Genomic DNA, 22,654 nt, shown 5'->3' with positions numbered 1-22,654 from the left:
TTAGAAATGTAGTTATCAAGGAGTGATGTGAGTGTTGGTTTTGGGTATCCATCTGTATATACTGGGCAAGTACTGTGCCACTGAGCTACACCTCAAGCCCCAAGTTTAGCTGTCTTTTGTTACTGTTTAGAGACAGGCTCTTGACAGGTAGTCCAGGCTGGCCTTAATCTTACCATTGACTTCTGCCTCCTAAGTGCTGATCACAGGCATACATCACCCTGCCTGGCTCAGGTTTAATTTTTAATCATGCAAATATATTCAATGATGCAAATTACTGAGTAGTTGACTAATTTAATTAGAGATCTATAAAACCATTTTCTGTGATGGCCTTTCTTATACCCAACAGAAGTTTATTCATTAATTCTATGGGTATGGATAATCATCATGCTTGCATGCATGTTTGTGCATCATGTGAAGGCAGTTGTCATGGAGGCCAGTAGTGGATATCAGATCCCCTGATCCCAGAGTTGTGAGCCACCATGCCATGAAGAATAGCCAGAACTTTTAACCCCCGACTCAGTGGTTCTCAGCCTTCCTAAGGCGGTGGCCCTTTAATACAATTCCTCATGTTATGGTGACCCCCCAACCATAAATTATTTTCATTTCTCCTTCATAACTGTAATCTTGCTACTATTATGAATCATAATGTAAAATCCGTGCTTTCCGATGGTTTTAAACAACTCCTGTGGAAGGGGTGGTGACCCACAGGCTGAGAGAATCTCTGCCCTGAGCCATCGCTCCAGCCCCTGTGCACTTATTTGTTAAGGGATTTAATAAGAGTTAGAGATGTAGCTGATTAGAAGAGCACTTGCCTAGCATGCTCAGGGCTCTGGGTTCAATTCCCAGCACTGAAGGAATACGTTGTTTAATAAAAACCACTGGCTGCATCTTTTGTATTCCTGAGAGGAATGCTTGATTGGCCCTTTGAACCTCTAGTTCTGGGTTGTATTGGTGTTTTACAGTAGATGCTAAGAGCTCTCAAGAGGCAAAGAGCTATTTGGGAACTAGTTTTTCCTTCTTCCACACACATGGCAGCAGGCTAAGATGTGAACCTGTGGGCACACGTGACTCCCATGACGGACTATGTAGTTTCTGCTCCATTATAGGATCAGTTCCTTGTTCACGCTCTTGTTAGCATGTCATGAGATTTCTCATCTTCTCCTTCCCTCACTTTCCTCACCTTCCTAGTAACAAGATATCCTCTTCGGCCAGTCTTTGGGTCCCTCTTAGTCAATGGAGGATTAGACCCACCTGTCCGTCTGTGCTTTTCCCCTATTTATTGTGAGGGACCAGAGCTACACCCTTTGCATACCATGGGCCCCAGCTCCTTTGGGATGAGAAGCTCTTTGTGTGGTGGCACATACCTTAAATTCCAAGGCTGGGAAGGCAGAAACAGGTGGGGTTTCTGTGAGTTCAAGGTCAGCCAGTCTACATTTGCAGTTCCAGACCCTGTCTCAAACACCAAGTGAGAAATTAAATTTGCTCATCAGTGGACTTTGAGATGAAAGGATTTATCTTTGATTATTTATCTGAATCTATGAGGGTCCTTGGAAGTAAAAGTGAGAAAGGAGAAATAATAGTATTAGAGAAATGTGGTATGAGAATAATTTAACCGGCCAGCAGTGTTTGAACATGGAGGAAGGTATACAAACTAAGAGATGCCTTTAATACGGAAAGGCAAGAATATGGACCAGCCCTTAGAAGCTCAGAAAGAAACACAAACACCTTGGTTTTAGTTTACCGACAATTTGAATCTGTAGTCTTGTGTGATAATACACTTAAGTGGGCATTAAGCTCCACTTCTGGTAACTTACAAGAACAGCAATAGAAAACTACTATACTGGATTAAAAAAAAAGATGGAAAAACTCATTACCCTCTTAGAACAGAATCATGCTAATAATTTAAAACTAAGCCTGGGTTCATAAGCCCCACTAGGGAAGCACCTTGCACAGTACTTGAACTTGGGATGTGTACTTCCTTTTGTGCTGGTGTGGAGGCAGTGATTTATTTTCATTTACACTGTCCTTGTCAGATGACATTCTACACAGAATGGGGAGTGGAGGAGCCCTGAGTGAATGATGTCTTGAATGGATCTATGTTGTTGACATGGCATGACCGTGTTAAGGAATCCCATGCCTCAGCCCAGATGTCAAATCCTTCCTTGGATCCAAGTGTGCATGTAGATAATGTGTGCAAGAAATGTTCATTGTAGCTTTCTCCTCCTGAATATGGGCTCAAGACTCCCCTATATACTGCTCCTACTAAAATTCACTAAACCTGTCTCTCTGTGTTGTATGTAATAACTCTACTTCCCTGTTTAACTTTATATAACAAACACGCTGACCTTTTGGGGGTACTGTGGCTTCCCCACTGGGGAGCCCAGCTTTTGAGTGTCCATATCTTTCTATTCTTCATTTGCTTACTGTGTAGACAGGTCAGTCCCTGGAAGAGTGTAATGGCGCAGAGCAGGAGTTGCTTCTGTTTACTCATCCATTTGTCTGCATCACTGTAAGCTCGCAGGCATTCCTTTCCACTTTACAATCCATTCCCAGCATTAGCTTCTTAACTTGCCCATGATAGCCAGAAGCAGCAGAGACTACTCCTCCATCCTTGGGCATGCCCCTCCCCCTCCCATCATCTGTCAAACACTTCCTACTTTGTCCTTGACAAATACGATATTCCAGGGGTATTAAAAATTTCTCTACCCAATACAGGAATCATATTTTTTTTCAGTTTTGCTTTTTGAGACAGGGTTTCTCTATGTGGTCCTGGCTGTCCTGGAGCTCTGTGGACCAGGCTGGATCACAGAGACCTGCCTGCCTCTGCCTCCGAAGTGCTGGGAGGCAGCCATATGTATATTTTTAATGAGTTCTCTTTATGGGAGGATGGTATTTAGAAATCAGCATCTGGACAGGTGTGTTACTGGCATCTGTTTCTGGGGCATCCTGGTGGACAAAGATGGGAAATACGTAATTTGCATGTTTGTGGTATGTGCTCACTCTGTATCTATATAAACAAAACTGATGCATTTGAACAGGAAACTGCAAAAGCCTTCTACCTTCTTCACATTGAAACCATGGGCACAATTCTGCTCCCGAGTATTTGCCACTCTTTCTGAGAGATCACTACCTATAATGTTGATCAACTCATGTGAAGAAAAGGCAGCTCTAGACTTGGCAGCCCATAACCCTTTGTAAAGTGTTACTGTTCTCTACAACCTGGCATGTTGGGTTAACTTCCCCATCCTTTCAGGGTCCTAATTAATGCTCTCTTGAAAAGTAGCTAGGCTCGTAACATACGGTTTCCCCTTTGCACTCCTGGTGTTAAAAGTTGGTTTTATTTATGTTTGAGGTATAAGAAACATTTGGAGTCTACACTATAGAAAAATGTGAACTGGGATTAGAGTTATTTATTCTCATCTCCTTTGCCCAGTTCCCAACTCTGACTCTGTACTCCACATATATCTGTTCTGTAGGGAACCAGCCTCCACTTTATTGATCATTTTTGCACAGAGGTGTGGGTACATCTGTATTTCCTAGGATGGCTTCTCACTTAACAATACATGCCCAAAGTCCCACTGGTTCCTAGAGATGAAGTGCTCCAGCTGTGTGGGGCTCCTCTGAGAGACTGCACCTTGCTCATTACCTTATAGGTAATTTCCACTATTTGCAGCTCTTCCCAGTGCCACAGGGGAGCCTTGGGCATGCGCTCTTCTGTCCTGCTAGCACAACAAGGCAGGTCTCAGACGAGATCTGGACAGCTAAGACGACAGCAATAGGTCGCTTTATTACATCGCCACTATCCTCTTCAGAATGTCGGAATTTGTCCAGTTTCATGGGAGAAACTGGCAACTTGACTTCCTTTGAAATTTTTAGGTTAAAAAAAAAAGGCTTAAAGTATATTCTTATTTGTGTATGCATGTGTGTGTGTGTGTGTGCACACACAAGTGTAAGAGGACAAGTTGTGGGAATTAATTCTCTCCTTCTACCATAGGCCAGCCAGGGATTGAACTTAAAGTGGCAAGCTTGGTGGCTGGCACCTTTACAAGATTTTACTGGTTCTCCACATTTTTTTTTTAAATAAACAAATAATCATGTGTACATAAGGTATCAAGCAAATCAAAACATCCATCATTTATGCTTAACCTCTTGGGTCTCAGGGATGAAACTCAGGCCTCGAATTTGGTGGGCGTGTCTATACAATTGACCTACATCCCCAGGCTCCAGCTTTGAATCTTTTTTTTTTTTTTTTTTTTTTTTAAGATTTATTTGTGTGAGTGTTTTGTTGGCATGTATTTAAGAAAAGATTTCTTTACTAAAGTGTACAGTGTCCTGCTTCCATGCATGCCTGCAGGCCAGAGGAAGGCATCAGATCCCATCACAGATGGTTGTGAGCCACCATGTTGGCTCCTGTTGGTCTCAGGCAGGGCCTCTGAAAGAGCAGCCAGTGCTCTTAACCGCAGACCTTTCCAGCCCTGTTGGCATGTATTTTATGTGCACCAACATGTGCTAATGAAGGCCAAAAGAGAATCAGATTCCCTGGAAATGAAGTTACAATGGTTGTTAGGAGCCATATGGGTGCTGGAAATTGAACCCAGGTCTTTTGCAGAGCAATAAATGCTCTTAACCGGTGAGCCATCTCTCCTAACCCATTTACTTTCTTTTTTCTTTTTTTTTTTTTTTTTTAAGATTTATTTATTTATTATATGTAAGTACACTGTAGCTGTCTTCAGACACTCCAGAAGAGGGAGTCAGATCTTGTTACAGATGGTTATGAGCCACCATGTGGTTGCTGGGATTTGAACTCCGGACATTTGGAAGAGCAGCCGGGTGCTCTTACCCACTGAGCCATCTCACCAGCCCCCATTTACTTTTCAAAAATAACCTTAGTTTCCTTTTTGAGCTATCTTTTCATTGCTCTGATTTTTCTATCAAATTTTTGCTCCTTTGCCCTTTAATATTTAAGAGCAGTCCTCATGACTACAAAGCTAATGAATACTAAAATGTATGCTGGCATTTCAAATAGTGTCCTATCCTAACTTCAAATGAGTAAGTAATGTTATCTACTACACGGCAATAGCAGGCACCATGCTGGGCTGGCTCTATTAATACTTAATTGTATGTGAACTGTAGCCTGTGTTCATCCTATATGGTACGGTTTATTCCATTATTTAGTTTTGTTTTGTTTTGTTTTTTCGAGACAGGGTTTCTCTGTATAGCCCTGGCTGTCCTGGAACTCACTTTGTAGACCAGGCTGGCATCGAACTCAGAAATCCACCTGCATCTGCCTCCCAAGTGCTGGGATTAAAGGCGTGCGCCACCACCACCCGGCCCATTACTTTTTTTTTTTACTTTTTAAAAACCTTTGTGAGAGATGATGGTGAGCTCATGCAATCCACAGTCCATGTGTAGAGAGCAGGAGACAATTGGGGGTGGGGGGAGGAGTGTGTTCTTTCCTTCCACCTCGTTGAGGCAGTACCACTGTGTATTATATGCTAGATAGCCTATACACTCCCAGGTAATTCTCTGGGTCTGAACACATGGCAAGTGATTGTACCTAGAGTCATCTTGCTGATCCTACTTTTGTGTCAACTGGTTGTTTTAGAATATCCTTAAAGACAAACTGAAAAGTCAGCTGAGTGCGGTTACACGTAGCTCTACCTCTAGCTGTCTGGGAGGCGGACTATGAGTTCACAGCCAGCCTGAGATACATAGTGTGAGGTTTCAAACAACACAATGGAAACACAGCAGGTTCAGTTCCCAAGCACCACTTGGCTGTCTAGACTGCATATCTACTGAATGTTACTCCTTCACTCACTTTGTCTTAAAGTTAGAAGACAAATGACAACAAGGTCTTCACTGAAGGCTGTAATTTTAGACAGCTGCATGTTGACCACTGGACTTGTATTTGTTTTCATGACTGTTATTGAAATATGACCACATAGGATACAAAAATTGATCCAAGATCAATAAAAGCCAGCCATTACAGTATGATTCAACAGGGTACTGGCACTACATTATCTGTTTCAGGACAGTAAATGTGCTCATCATGAAAAGGACACTTTTATACATAGGATTTTATTTTGCACTGCTGTAACAACTTCATTCTAGACCAAGGGAGAAAAAAGAAAGGGTAAAACCACCACAGGGAGTAAACAACTAAAACTTTTCTACTTTGAACAGGGTTTTCCATCCGGTAGATTTATTTTCATATCCCCCTCAAAACAGACAGTAAGCTTACCATATTTTAAAGATTATAGATAGGTTGCCACTGAAAGAAAAAATTTTACACAGTCACTGTACATCAAGGTTGACAAACTGCCCTGCATGAAAATATACTTAGAAACTGTGAAGAAAAGGGACCATTATTGTGTCTAAGGGAGGATTAAGTGGCGTGGCGTGCCCTCTCCGTGCGGGCCTTGCTTCTGGGGGCTGTGTCGTGTTTGGAGTTTCTGTTTCCGCCCTTCCCACTCATTACACTGTGTTTTACCCAACAGCACTCATTAAGGCAAACAAATCCTTTTGTGAAGCGGTCTCAAGAAATTGTGGACAAATAGCTTTTGGCATTAAAACAGGTCAACACATACACAGCCTTTAGTACTACATAGGAAGCGTATTTTTCTTGGACTAGTGACAAGAAAAGATGAACATGCTCGTTAACGATGTCAAAAAGTTTAAAAGTCAGTGTCCAAGCAATTCCTAACAATGCTTCTGTAGCTTCAAGCTCCGAACAGTGGTAGAATTTATGCAAATGCATTAGAGTTCAAGCTTGGCAAATCACACCCAAGCAGGTTATTAAACTATATATACAGAAAGCAAATGATAAATACAGAAGTCAAAGAGTTCTGTTTTTCCTTATATCCTTGAAAGTTGACAAACTTTTTGAGGACAGTCCTATAATATTAAACATTAGGTAACCACGGGTGCTGGGAAACCTAACTACACAAACTGATTTAAAATACTCACCATGACTTTGTAGTGTTTAATACAATTCAGCTCGTAGTTAAGGGCACAAGACAACATTTAACAAAAATAATCACATCAATTGACCTAGAAATCAAATGCAAATAGATATGAATACAATCTCCAAAATCTGTCTTTTTAAGTGAACATTAACCATTTATTCAAAGTTATACAAGAATCTGAAGGATTAAAGTCTCCTGTGACATAAAGCCATTTCAATAGTTTCATGTCTCAGCTGAGCATGAGGAAAGAGGGTGACAGAGTGCGTGGCTCCACTGGGCAGCTAGCCGGTCACACCAGACTCAACAGCAGCCGCCCCCTGCCTGCTGTCCGCCTTGGTTGCTTCCATGAGATGCGTTGGTAGCAGCGTGCTGAGGGCCAATTTTAATGCCGTTTGCCTGAAGTACAAGAGAACACAACTGTAAATAAAGCAGACCCAACCAGGCAGTAGACTAAGTACTATTATTATTATTATTATTTTTAAAAATCACATAATTCTTAGTGATTTAATTTTCCCAAACAACTCTAAAAAATATTTTAAGTAGATTTTTGAAATGGGGTTGTTGCTTCTTTTAAAAACAACACAGAGGAAATGTTTTGGAAAGAGTTTGTTTTAGAACTAGTCAGCAGAAATCAGATAATGCTGCTTGTTATAGAGGTCCATAGTGAAGAGATTACTTGTAACAATTGGTATATGGAATGATTATTACAGAGTAAAACCATCCAAAGCCTTCACTACTCTAACTGGATTTAAAAATCTTTCTTTTAGACAGCATTTCTGTTCCATGTTGAATCAGCTGTGCAGGCTGAGGAACATGAGTGCTCTCTGTCATCAATAATTTCTGTGATCCCCAAAGACATGGCAGGTTGCCAAGAACCCACACACAGAGTGGTTCTTTCATTCGTCAAATTCTCACTTGTGTCTTAACCCTCACTCCCTCAAGTGGATTTTACCAAAAAATACAACACTTTGAGAAAAGTAATACAGTAGCTCCAGAAATTAAGCTCTTAAGGAAACTCTGCGTCACAGTAAATCTCAGATTTATGGTGCTTGGCAGTTACTCTGCAACTGTAGTAGCCTTGGGGCTTCTGGCACTGGCTCACTATTGACAGCAGCGGCTGATGTGGTTTCTCTCGCTCTCTGACTCCTCTTTAATAAAAAGCATGCCCTATGGCCCATTGGTTCTGCCCCCTCTGGGCTGGTAGCAACTTCTTGAGGAATCAAGGAGTCAGCCTTGGCATCAGGCCAAATAAATAGCATGGCCTGTTGGCTTCTGACAGCACATTACAATCAAAGCTGCAGAAGGCACAGTAAAGCAGTTAGCTACTATATGAAACCAGACAGAAACGGCACATGTGCCCTTTAAACAGAGGGCCAATTACTGTTCAATTTATAGGGTATTAGTCTCTAAATGGTGTTACCTTTCAATTAACCCAAGAAATATTGCCATGTAAGTCTAAAGGTAAGATTTAAAGTCACACTATTCCAAATTTAAAAAACAAAACAACAACAACAACAAGAAAAAAAACAGGTACTTTTTGGAAACCAAAGGCAAACTGCTAAGAGCCTCATGTAAATACTGGCCAAGAGCATCTTTTAGATGTCTTTAATACAAAGTAACAGAAATGCTTATATGGAAGTAAATAACATATTCTATTTACTTAAATGTTTTGAAGTAAGGATAAACACAGAGAGGGGATTTAGGTTAAAATGACAGTTAGTGGACATTTACAATCATCTAAATGTCACACTTTGTCCTATCATGCTGATCAAACTGCGTTCAAAATAACACTAGAGAAAGCTATGCCAACTGTTAATTATGTATATTTATGTCTTCTGAAAAATGTGTTTTGCTCTAATGAGAGTATTTCCAAATTGAGACCTGCCTTCTCTCATACCAGAAGAGATCATGTTGCAAGAATCCATAGGTCATGCATTTATTTTGGGGATATTTATTATTCCCCAAAGAATAAGTGCATATGGATAAATGCAGGTCTTCTTTGCAACTGAGGTAATTTACATTATTTTTCACTGTTTGCAATGAATAGACAGGGCCTTTTATTTTAGTCCAATTTCGTAAAGTGATCCTCTACTAGCATATGAGCACTTAACTAAAGTACCACACACACACACACACACACACACACACACGTAACACACACGTAACACACGCACCTATCTACTGTACTATATGTACCAGGCTTTCAGAGAGATGATTGTTAACTAATGTAGCAATGGATGATCAATTGAACCATTTTAGGAATAAAAAATAACAAAATCAGAACTCCAAATATTAAATAGATGTCAATTAAAAATTAGTGTTTAATGAACAATATTTGCATATACATACCTCATTATTAATGTCAAAGACCCCTTCTTGGATTTTTTCATAAATTTCTTTTGCTGTGTTAATAAATGCCTAAAATATAAAGTAGAAAAATTGGTTTGTATTACTCAAAATTACAACAGTAAAGAAACATTATACACAAGCTCTACAGGACTGGAGAGATGGCTCCATGGTTAAGAGAGCCATCCAAAGGACTTGAGTTTGGTTCCCAACACTCACACTGAGTGGTTCACAACGACCTGTAACTCCAGTTCTAGGAATCTGATGCCTTCCTCTGGCCTCTGTGGGTACTACCCTCTAACCATGACGCTGATGAAGAATTCTTGAGGGTTAGATAAGCTGGCTCAAACCGAGGGTAAAAGTACTTGCCATGAAAGCTTGATGATCTCAGTCTGATCCCAAAAAAGGAGAACAGACTCCAGAAAGTACCCTCCATACATGTGCCAAGGCATGAATGTGCCTGTATGTTCTCTTCTCCCTCCTCCTCCTCCTCCTCCTCCTCCTCCTCCTTCTCTCTCTCTCTCTCATACATACACATACATAAAAATATATACATACATAAAAATGTTCTCGACAATATAACACTTGGTACATAAAAATTATTTTTTGTATATTTCTATTAATGACAAAACCTTGATCATCACAATAGATGCATAAAAATCATTGATAAACTTCAACAACTTTTCATCCTGAAAACATCCAGTAAAGCTGGAAGTGAAGGGAAAGCTCTTGAGTGATGAAGTATCTAAAGCTCAGTTCTCAATCTTCCTAATACTGCGACATCCTTTAATACAGCTCCTCAGGTTGTGATGTTAGTCCACTGCTACTTCATAACTGGAGTTTTTCTACTGTTCTGAACTGTAATGTAAACATCTTATATGCAGCTGTGATGTGCGACCCACAAAGGGGTGGAGACTGCAAGCTGAGAACTGCTGATGTAGGACAAGGCACACTTGATGGCATCCTCCCAGGAAGACCAACAGCTTCCCTCTAACCTGAGGGAAGTGGCAAACACTGTTTATAATGGCCAAAATACAAAACAACATGAAGTTTTACCCACTAGTGAGTGAAAACTAAAAAGTGGGCTACTGCTGGAACATTCAGCCATTTAAAGGATGAAGGTTTAGTCTTCATCCTTTATACTGTGGTTGACCCCTGAAAAACACGCACAAAACTTGAGACATATAATTTGGGCTGGAGAGACAGCTCAGCAGTTAAGCACTGACTGCTCTTCCAGAGGTCTTGAGTTCAATTCTCAGCAACCACATGGTGGTTCACAACCATCTGTAATGGGATCCAATGCCCTCTTCTGGTGTGTCTGAAGACAGCTACAGTGTGCTCATATATACAAAATAAATCTTTAAAAAAAAGGACACATATAATTCAATCCCACTTATATGAAACGTCAGAACAGTCAAAGTCACAGGCAAAAACCCCAGCATTAGTTACTGCAGGTTAGGAGGGGAAAGGAGAGTGACTGGCCACTAGCATTTCTTTGTGGGGTCTCGGAACTGGTTTCAAATTATTAGACTGGTGACAGCTGTGCAATTCTGTAAATAATTAAAATTTAACTAAATGTATAACGAAAAGTGTAGCTTTTATGGTAAGTGAATTCTATCTCCAAAGCAAATTATCACCAAAGAGGGGAAAGAATGTCTTAACGAATGTGTGCAGGAGAACCCATTTAACTAGAGACTTTACACACGCCAACATGTTTGCGCTAGCTGATTTTAGAGGATAATGTTCTACACGGGACTGCTTGTGCCATACTTAATATGCAGTCTGAAAGACAGAGTCACAGGCCAGGAGATGGCTCAGCAGGTCAAAGTGTTTATTATAAGATCCCAAAGACTCAAATTCAATCCTGTGAGCACATTTCGAAAGCCAGATATAGTGGCCCATGTCTAGCAATGTCAGCATTCCTACAGTGAGACAGAAGGAAAGGCACCAGCTGGGATCTGTGTGTGCAGCACAGTGGCAGAAAGTGCAATGCACGTACACACAACTCGTGTGCTCGCTCGCTCGCTCGCATTCATTCTCTCAATAAATCTTTAAAACTAAGAATAAGAGACTTAGGGTTCAGATGATAAAGGGACACTGTTCACATTGAAGAGTTCTACCCTGTGCTACACTACTACACTGCAGAAAATTGGGACAAGTGTGAGAAACTAATCAAATTAAGCCTGTAAATTATTCACAAGTATCCTATGTTTATGTAGTCTATTTAAGGTATTTTATGTGAATATTATTAGTGCTACAGAGGGTGCACAAACTCTGATAGGGTCTGAACTAACAGATTTGAGAGAAGTAGAGTATTAACCAGTATGAGGAGGAAAGGCATCTCCAAGTAATAGCTTATGGAAACTCACAGGAGGCCATCTGAACCACCAGCACGGATCTAATGGAAATTTTAAGAAGTAAAGGGCTCACAGAGAGGTAGAAATCCTCCCTCTCCTCATTTAGACACTGGAAACATTTGACTGCTGAAGTTGCTATCATAGCTTTGGCTTCCAATTACCAGGACTGTTACGTTTTCACCTTTAAAGGCCTTACAGCTCCCCAGAGTAATCAATCTATGGCAGCTCAATTACTGTACCAAGCACACCCCAGTCAGCAAAGGAGATCTGAACGACTGTGGCAGGGACACCGAGGTATGAATATGCATAAATTCTAAGTGGCCAATCAATTCATCACAGAGGGTCATGAGAATTTGCCGCAAAATAATGAGAAGAATTAATCACTGATGATTCACAAGGCACTTAGGACGCAAGCATGGTTTTCATGTGTGTTGGCATTAAGGTAAAGGGGAAATTGGTTTTCAGCCAACTAAGAACTGGTCCACATTCTTCAAAACTGAAGTTATCCCTGTAAATAAGTAAAAATTTAACTTTATTGCTAATAAGTCAATTGCAATAATGGCTTCAGAAACCTGGCTAACTGAATTAAAAGACACAGACTCTGTGAGGCTGCAACTCTATTGGAACTAACACAATCTCTCTCAGACTACAAGGTTCCATATATGCAGGGCACCATTTATGAGAGGGCTAACACTGCCAGACAGACTGTAAGGTTCTACATATGTAGGGTACTCACATGTGCATGCTAGCACAATGCCAGACAGGCTACTGGGTCTCACATATGTACACTATGTGTGAGAGGGTTAACATTGCTAGACTTCACAGAAACAAACAGCGCTAATCCTAACCTAGCACAGATAAGGTTCATCCAGTTAAACAAACTGTTGTTTGACTAACTTGTTGAGAAATCATTTTAAACCTGGCACAAGAAAGCTATGCTATATAAAAATTTCCAAGTTACTATACTAATTTTATTCCCTAAACAGTATTTACTACTTTATTATACACTTTTAAAAGCATAGTTGTAACACATTTGAGACGTATTTTATATCTGGAAGGCATGAAATTAATTTTCTTTGAATTGAAATATATAAATGGTTATAAATTTCTCATTATCATTCAGTCTCTCAATGGAGTAGTTGTTGAATAATGCCACCTCTAACTCTGTAATTCTCTGATTAACACTGAGGACATTAAATTTTTTTTTCTACCTAAGTACAATATAGAAAATAAGATATAAATGCAGTTTTAGATACTTCAAAATTAATATTTACTATATATTATTAGGTGACTAATGACTGATTTTAATTATTTTTTAGAACGTGAAATCTAGCATGCCAAATGCAGACATCAGCATATCTATTTTAAACTGGCTAGAATGGAAGATTCTCCAAATACAATGAATATTAAACCAACACTATTGGTGATCAAACAAACTTCTAATTACTGGAATAACACAAAAATTCTCTCTTTTCAAGATTTAAAAATTTCAGTAATGAGAAATACTCAAGGATATAATAACAAACTGGCTGTGATTAAAAAAAATAATTTTAATGGACATGGACCAATGGTTAAAAGCACTTGGTGCCCTTGCCAGAGAACCTAAGTTTAATTCCCAGTACCTACATGGCAGCTCATAACTGCCTATAACTCCTGATTCCAGGGGATCCAATCCCTTCTTCTGACTTCCACAGGTATCAGAAGTACACAAGGTGAACATACATACATAAATGGAGAACACTCATACACATAAAGTAAGAATAAATACATATTTAAAAATGCTAATTTCACTCTTCATTTCTTATCAATCTTCATGGATACTTGTCAAGTGCTAGTTCATACTGTCAATTTGACAAGCTTTAGGATTACCTAGGAGACAAGCCTCTGAGCATGCCAGTTAGGGATTGTCTAGGTTATCTGAGGTGGGATGACCATCATCAGCCGGGCAGCCCCACTTTATGGACTACTGTTGTGAACTGACTAGGAGAAAAGGGCCTAACACACAGCCCAGGTCTGGTTCTCAGTGAGGGCCAGCATTCATCTATCTTCTGCCTCCTCACTGGAGCACAGTGTGCTCTACCTCAAGCTTCTGTCATCCTTACCGTAATGCATTCGCAAACTGCGAACTCAACTTAGCCCTTCCTCCCTTAAGTTGTTTTGTTAGGTATTTGTTTTCTAGCAACGTGTAAAGTAGCTAATGCAGTTTTTGTTGGTTTTGTGAGCCAGGGTCTCACTATACAACCGCAGCTGGCCTCAGACCCTTGCTTCAGGCCCCTGGGATTCCAAGAGTATGCCATGGTGCCTAGGTGAAATGTTGGGTTTAGTTTATATAGATATCTTTGAGAGAAAATTCTTTTACGGCTTTACTAAGAGGAAGGGGGCAAGCAACAAGGCAACATTTTTTTTTTTTTTTTTTTAACCCCAGGTCAAAAATTTTCTGAGAAACTGATGTCAAAGTAGTTCATCCTAAGTACTGTAAAACAATGTCCCGGCAGAAACATGTTTACGAAGCACCGGTAACTCCCTTATAACCAGCAAGTATATGTTCTGTTTCTGTGCACTGCTCTGTTTTAGCACTGTAACCCTGCATCACCAGTCTCCCCCCTTTACCATCCTTTGAGTAGTTGCTACCATCCATCAGTCCTTTATATTCATTTTCTTCATTAGTTATTAATTTTCTTGCCTTCTACTTCAGGCACTGGTTTTTCAACCCTTGGTAGCAGTTATCTGAATGGTACTGGTACATGGCAATAGTTCAAGGACCTGTACAGCCAGCCCAAGTTAACTATATATAACCACAACATTACAGATACAGGGCTGTGGGTAGAGCACAATTAGGAGAGAGAGAGCACGCCTAGCATATACGTGGCTCTGGGTTTGATCCTCAGCACCATATAAAGCAGATATGCCTATAATCCTAGCACATGGGCGGTGGAGGCAGGGAGATCAGGAACTGAAGGACAGCTTTGGCCTCACAGTGGGTTTGAGGCCACCCTGGACTAATGAGACCCTGTCTCCAACAGACAAAACCAACCAACCAACCAACCACCACCACCACCAGACCCACTACAAATGGGGTCTAATTCAAGAACACGCTCAGGTACTATATATCCTGATGCTGTTGCGTGCATCACTGACAAGGGCACCTAGTAAGTGCTCAGTACAGACACAAGAAGAGAGGGCATAGTTTCCACTGCTGCTGAACTAAAACCAGTTGCTGGAGAATCTAAGCACGAGAGCTTACATTTTAGGCCAGGAGAGAGAAAAGGGTTTTCGGTATTAACTCATGGAAGGTGAGAGTGCTGGGCAGCACTGGATCCTAACACAAAACATACATGACACACACATGACACTCTGCGCTGGAGGGATGAGGGATGAGGGATGCAGCACTCTTTTTATTACAGCTTTACAGCTTTTAAGTCAAACAGCAGACTAGCACTGATTTCCTTACATATCACACTGCCACCTGGTGGCAAGACAGACATGACATCTGTTAAGTCTGACTTCAAAGCTACTACTCTCCAAGGATCTCGAACAATTTCACTTACATATATTGAACAGATGCTAAAGAACAAGGTGTTGTGCAAGACAACGACTTTGTAGTGTTGTATCCAAAAATCTTTAATTTTCTTCTCAAATTCTGAAAGCAATTACATGTACCAGTTTGTCTGTGCTAAAATAACCAATAATTTATGAAGTGCTTACTATTGGCACGACACTACACTAAGTATTTTATATAGTTTATATTGTTTCCTGAAAGAAATTCAAGTTATATTTAGAAAAATAAAAAAAATTAAATTCCTTTCAAGAAAGCTGATAGGTATGGGATGATGTGATGGCTCTGACACACGCACACCAGTTACAGGGGAACGAGGTTCTTCTGGTTCCAACTCCAGCACCATCTCTTACGAGGGTGTGGCCTGAGATGCAGTGTGCTATAGAAGAAAGGGCGCAGATGCCTAAGTCAGCAGGCCCTGAAGATACTGCAGGGTAATGAATGTGGTCAGCGCTCATCAGAAAATTATACTATCTTGATTAAAAAACATTAAAAAGAGAATTAACTACATACAAGTCATGCACAGAGTGAGCACTGAAGAGTAATATATACCGAGACAAAGCAAGTATATATGGATGGGAAGTCCTATGAAAACACTAAGCAAATTTTAGTATGAGAGAGCTTAAATAAAGACCTCGTTCAAATTCTGTAACTTTATTTGGATCCTATGTACTTTAGTGCAAGAGGCCTTAGATCACAGCAGCTTTCAGTCCCTATCTCAAGGCAGTGTTGATGGTGGGGCTACTCTTTGGGATGAGGTAAAGAGTAATGGAGGCTAGTCAACCTGCCTTAGCTTTTCAGCTTCCTGTTTCACTGAGAGAGGCCCTGCTGCCTCTGTATGGAAGGGCAGGATGAAATCATGTAAATTAAATGAAAGAAAGTCAGGTTGTGCATGAAATGACAGATACCATGTGAAATTCTAAAGCTGTATAAAAGTCTGGGTAGTTGATGTTCTATATATATGCATGCTTATAAATAAATGTCCTCTTCAGATGACTGTGATACACATGAATGCTCCTTGGTTAGCAAAGTGGATGCAACTTTCAAGAGGACCATCTGGGCTGAAGAGACAGCTCAGTGGTTAAGAGCGCTGACTGCTCTTCCAGAGGTCCTGAGTTCAAAACCCAGCAACCACATAGTGGCTCGCCCATGGTGTAGAGAGATCTGATGTCCTCTTCTGGTGTGTCTGAAGATAGTTACAATGTGCCCATATACATAAACTAAAAATAAATAATTCTTAAATAAAAAAAGTAGGACCACCTTTGAAGTTTCCAAGACTGGTGGCCAAACCTGAGGTAGGGAAGCTCAGTGGTAGTTATGATAGTAAGCTTTCCTCCAGAGGTAGATGATCCAAGTCTGGCAAGACGCTCCAATTCCCTTTGTGAAGTCCTCTTCTAGGACTTCAACCAGACCAGAGTGTAGAGGACAAGAAAGCCTGTAGTTTACAGTCACATTCCAGCTGCCTAAAGTACTTTTTCACTACCTAACAATCACTAAGAAGCACAGCCTCTCATAATGTAAGCAAGGGGCCTTGAAGTCCCTCTCTTCCTAGTTAGTACTATCTTCTCAAATCATGTGCTCTCCATGGTCACAGATGTCTGCCTGTCCTGTCTTTTGGTGGCTTGGCAAGTTGCAACATCTGTCTTAGGAACCCTCACTGTATTTTCAGCTACTTGCTTAGCTCTTTGGTGCCGTAGCAGCTAAGTCAAAACATTTTCATCCTGACTTGTCAATAGGTTGAGGTTTTTAAAGTAATTAATGTATTTTTTGTCACATAAAATTTTTTCTATTACACTGTATTTTAAAAGTATTTGCAATTTAAAACTTTTAAATTAATTTAAATGAATACATAAAACCATAAAAATTGCACGCACACCATATGATGTCTGGGCATGCTTATATGTAATACAGTGAGTGTAGTGTGGGCTAATCTCCTTTTCCTTTCTTGTTTGAGCTGGTTTTTAAAGCCAGCATATGTGATAAGTTTCATGAAATGAACAGTGTGGAAATAAGCAAGGGAGTTCAGACATCTCTTTGACATGTTAATCACCTTTGGATATAGATCAGTAGTAGGATCAATTGCCAGATACTAAAGGAGTTCTGCTAAGTTTTTGAAGACACTCTCCCAGTACTGTTTGTTGTACAATGGCTACAGTCTCCTATAGTCTAACCAACAGTGTGGGCGGATGTCCTTCCCTTCCCATTACTAACATCTGCTATCATTTGACCTGATCTATGCCATGAAGACCAAAAGAGATGACGATAAGCTAGAGAGAGCATCCCTTCCCAGAACTCGTCTAAGGACTTTTGTGCCTTAGAGTTTATTTCCCCTTGGTTTCACATACATTTGTAATCTTCTAGGCAAAATTAATATAGGGAAAAAAGAACTATCAAATAGTTCTAAGAATAAAATTGGGTGCTGGTGGCGCATGCCTTTAAATACCAGCACTCAGGAGGCAGAGGCAGGTAGATTTCTGAGTTCCAGGCCAGCCTGGTTTACAAAGTGAGTTCCAGGGCAGTTAGGGCTACATAGAAAAACCCTGTCTCAAAGTGGGGAAAAAGTGTTCTTAATCATCCAGTCATCACCTGGCCTCTAAAGAATGCTCAAGTTCTATCAGAGAAACCCATGTTTATTGGTGCACTAGTTACAATAGCCAGGGAATGGACCATCCTATCAACAAAAAAGTAATTCTCACACACACACACACACACACACACACACACACACACACACGGAATTTTATTCAGCTATTAAGAAAAATAAATAATGACATTTGTAGGATATAAATTTCTAGATTCAAAAAGTCAAATTTTGTGATCTTGTCATATATAAATTTAAATATTTATGTACTTATATATGTATGGATATATGGATATAGGTCATGAGGTCAGAAAAAGACCAAGAACAGAAAAGTGGTTTTAAGTATGGGGAAAGAATAAAATACATGTGGCACAAAAACAATAGAAAACCTAAAACCAAACACTGACTGTGTGTGTGCCTTGGCTGATAGTGTAGGGAGACACAGTTAAGTATCATAGAGGGGGCCCCAAAGAAGGCTAGACCTAACCATGTCCCTGAAGGGCATTTCCAATGCACAGGACACTTGTGTGGAGGAGGTGATGCACTTCACAGATGATTAATTCCTACTTTAATACAGAGAGTACATTGTGAGTTGCTGGCAACCAAAGGGCCTTGGCTGTCAAATTACAGAATCTGATGCTCAGACTGTGGGGGACCACTACACAGTTGTAAAGAAACTGAAGAACAACAATCATTTTCCCCCTTTTGGATGCTCTCAGACAACAGTGGAAGACTGAAAAATGAAGACAGGAAGTCTTATTAGGAAGTAAACAGGGTCAGTAAAGCAACAGGAAGGCAATGCAGATGATGGGATGAGTGACTGAAGGGATAAGCAGGCACACATTGGAGCTGGACTAGCGCAGCAAAGGATTCCAGCTCAGTGAGGATAGGTTAAGTCCATGGGTCTGAAGAACATTCACAAAGCGCTCTCTAGGGTAGTGGAAGTTGGGTTTAAGGGGCATTTCCACTCAAGTCTTTGAGAATTCTGGAGAGCCATAAAGAGGCGGTAACACCAAGCCAAGGAAGCTATTTTTAAGAGTAGTGAAAGGTATGCAAGAGACTGTTGACTAGGAATGGAAACCCATTTGTTAGCTATGGAGATCATAAAGGTAGGATGAACATACCAATGGGGAAAGAATTCAGATGTTTAACTCATTAAGAAAAAGGGACTAGGGAAACTCTGACTGGAAACTAGAAGAGAACACATCCAGAACTGAAGGGCAGGTTTGTATTTTGAAGGCAGCTGAATGTTGATTACATAATTAAGTGCTCTAGCCAGGAGCAAATAAAAAAAGGAAGGCTGAAGCTCATGAAATGGTTTAAAACCATGCGCTTTACAAGGGTGGGGAGTGCCCTGTCACCCATTCCTGTATTCTAAGTAAGGTGCAGCCTGCACTGCAGCAGAGGCTTGAGCAATGTACAGAATATCACTGGAGAAGCACTCATTTGAAGAAAAGCATGTGAGAGATTTAGATCAGGAGAAACACTATTTGTGCCTTCTGCCACATGTCAAGTCAGAGAGAAAAAAACTTGAGGTACTGGGCTATGCTAACGGATGAGTAATTTCTCCAAAATACATGGGGGGAAAGATGCTTAGAAAATTAGAAGTTAAATAACAGCAATTTTCTCTGAGACAGGGTTTTACTCTGTGCTTAGGCTAGCCTCAAACACAGCAAGCCTCCTGCCCTTGGCCTACTGAGAGCTGAACTCACAGGCATGAGTCACTACAGCAGCTTTTTCAGGAGATTTTTCTACAGTGGGTTCTCAGACATTAATACACTACTGTAATTTCTGGTTCTTGAGAGGATGCACACTTAATTTCTCCTATACTTGTTTGCCCTTGGAGTCCCAAGCAAAACAATTATTACACGCATTCTCAACTATGTGGCAGTATAAAGGGGAATAATAAGAACCTGCAATGCCTTGGTCTGAGTCCTCTGTGGACAATGAATATTACACATGAAAGCACTTAAGAAAACACACTGAATCTGACTGCAATATTACTGTAAGCATGTACATAGTACTTGAATAGGAGAAACAGAACAAGAATATTCTGGTTGAAACTGGTTGTTTTAGGGTTCTTCTGTTGTGATAAATGCCATGACCAAAAGCACCTTGGGAAAGAAAAGCATTTATTTCTTACACTCAGATACCAAGCAGTCCACCACTGTGAGGAAGCTGGGGTAGGAACTTGGAAGGAGGATCTGGAGCATAGACCACAGAGGAGGGCTGCTTTTTGGTTTTGTCCCCACAGCCAAAAAGATCAGCTTGCTTTCCTCTACAACTCAAGCCCACAAGCCCAGGGGTAGCATAGTCTCCAATGGGCCCAAGACCCACCTGCAACAATCATTAGTCAAGAAAATAGACAAGAAAATTTGTATATGTGCAATTTGATAGAGAGTTTTTTTTATACTGAGATTCACCTCCTCAGAAACTTTAACTTGTGTCAAGCTGACAGAAAACCAACCAGGACACTGGCCCTTAGATTAGGGAAATGAAGTCTGAGGGTGCTTCTACCACACTTATGAGTGTATTCTTTCAGGGTTCAGAGGCACCACCACAACCTGTATAGAATGTACTTAGTAAAAGCAACGCACTCTCATAATAATCTGCTATGTAAAAATTATTATGTATCATTTGGAAATAAATACACAAAATTAGTAGATTGCTAACAAAAACATGTTTATAATGGAAAAGGCTTTCCATGTTTGTGTAATTAATGTTTATGTGTACAAATTTTGTGTGTGTTAATGTTAAATAAGTGATTCCTCTACTACTATTTTTTTTTTCACATCCATAGATATGTCTGAGAAACTCTTATCTTCATAAGTAATACCTAATTTAGCCAGTGGGGTCCCACTTTGTTTTCATCTTCTTTATAAATTAACTTCAAGTACTTACATTGTTTTGGCACTGTTTTAAATTTAAGATCCTAGTTCAAGAAAGATGGCCTCAATTCTGGTAAGAGCAAAGCAGTTGGCTTATCATAGGTTATTATTAAAGAAAATGCATGAGAGTAGAGAGGTGCTGAAGAATGGTGCTGGTGGTTCCTGCACGAGAGGATGAGTACAGTAGGGCGGGGACAGTCAACTTAGAGTCATGGCTTGTGGCAGGATTTTCCCTGTCCAATTTCATTAAAATATTAGTACAGCAGGAGGCCTGTAATTGGACAGGGAAAAGGAAGGCAGAGGTAAGGTTGCAGGGACAGAGAGCGACTCAGGTGAGAGAGCAGAGCAAGATGGAGATGGACAGACAGGATGATTCAGAACCAGTGTGTCTTTGAATTGCCACAGGTAGTTATTATATATGGATAAAATAATGGGGATAACTTGTCTAATCTAGGTGGCACCTTCCATCATCAGTTGGCACAGAAATTATTGTGTGGGCATCTTGTGAATGAGAATCTATGGATCTATAAGTCTTACTGGTTAATTGTAAGCTTCAAGAGTTCTGTTTTAATGGGTTACTGGAATGTGGGACCGTCGACCGCTGGGGCTTATGGCTGAGAAGGAACTCAGCCCCAGAGACAAGGGAATGGAGCTGGGAAGACAACCACTGGCCAGTCGCCGTTGAGGCTAGTCTAGAGGCAGAGGCAGAGGCAGAGGCAGAGGCAGCGGGACCCAGGCAGAGAGTAGCTGCCAGTAGTACCGGAAGCCTGCGGGTCCATTTTAATCTTTCCTGCAACAGTGGATCACCATCATGTTAGAATACTGAGGTTCCTCACTGTAGCATCCATGTCAGAAGCAGCGCACTAAACAGAAGAGATGTAGTCTTTCCTTCTTTCAGGTAGTAAGTGAAGTAAAGCATTTTTAATATCAAAATTACAGTATTAACCCACACGCCCTGTTCACTAAGAAGAGTTGCTACTAATTCAGCTCTTGAAGTTTGTTCTATTATTCTAACTCAGTAGTTGTCAACCAGGACTAATGACACTATGGACCAGACAATGGTCCTCTATAGTTCCCTCTAATCCTCTTTTGTCCCTAAATATACCTTTTATAAACGAAATCATTCAGCTGGCTAATAGTAAACAGTAAATGTATAGATTATATAAGCTTATTTCCAGTTGATGCTGAAATAATAGTGGTGTTATGTTTTAAATATTCTAATCCCTTCAAGGGAAATATACATCTCTTGGTTTCTACTTGTATTACAAAAAACCACATCTTTGTTAAAATATATAAAAGGAAACAACAGGCTCATTTCTAAAGACCAACGAGATTCCACTGGGACTTAACCAGTGCATAATCATGTAGACTTAATTTTCTAAAAAGAACTCATAATCAGACGGTCCATTAATCAGAAAATAGGCACATTTATGAATCACTTATCTTTTATCATAATTATCTTTAAATGCATCATACATGTTAAGAGATGATTCATATGTGAGAAATTTACTCATTTGGCTGTTTATATAGCTAGGACTTTGAGCACAGGGTCTCAAACAGATAGGACAATGGTTTTAACCATGAGATATACCCTGACCTTGAATGGTTTTCTCTTTCTGCAACACATAAGACTGCTTAGACAACTGCAGTGTGAATCTACCAAAATGAGCTAACGGATAAATGTGTTGGGCTTTCAAATTGCTTTTACTTAATGATACAATTAATTCTGCTTAAAAATTTTGTACATATGGGGGTTGGAGGCTGGAGAGATGGCTTAGCAGTTAAAAGTACTTGTTCTTGTAGAGGACCTGGGTTTAGTTCCCAGCACCCACAAGGCAGCTCAAACCATCTGTAACTCTAGCAACAGGCATATATGTGGCAAAAGACCACACATAAAATTTTAAAAATATAAACAATAAAGAAGTATGCTATATAGACCATGAATAGTTGGATGTCTTACT

At 40.2% G+C, this 22,654-nt stretch overlaps 1 protein-coding gene across 2 annotated transcripts in view; it reads right to left on the bottom strand.

The window, feature by feature from the left end:
• Positions 1-6,059: 6,059 nt before the first annotated feature.
• The window catches only part of Rab2a (RAB2A, member RAS oncogene family), a 64,973-nt gene continuing 48,378 nt past the window's right edge, over positions 6,060-22,654 (bottom strand). For both annotated transcript variants that reach the window (XM_021222149.2, XM_029533278.1), the window contains exons 7-8: positions 9,315-9,383; positions 6,060-7,361 (exon numbers count right to left, since the gene is read on the bottom strand). In XM_021222149.2, coding sequence (XP_021077808.1) covers positions 7,266-7,361; positions 9,315-9,383 — 165 coding nt within the window. In that variant the 3' untranslated portion in view covers positions 6,060-7,265. The remainder of the gene's footprint in view (positions 7,362-9,314; positions 9,384-22,654) is intronic.

The sequence above is a fragment of the Mus pahari genome, chromosome 22 (genome assembly GCF_900095145.1).
Source record: "Mus pahari chromosome 22, PAHARI_EIJ_v1.1, whole genome shotgun sequence".
NCBI classification, from domain to species: Eukaryota; Metazoa; Chordata; class Mammalia; order Rodentia; family Muridae; genus Mus; species Mus pahari.
The sequence above is the reverse complement of the archived record's forward strand: the minus strand, read 5'-3'. Positions and strand labels throughout refer to the sequence as shown.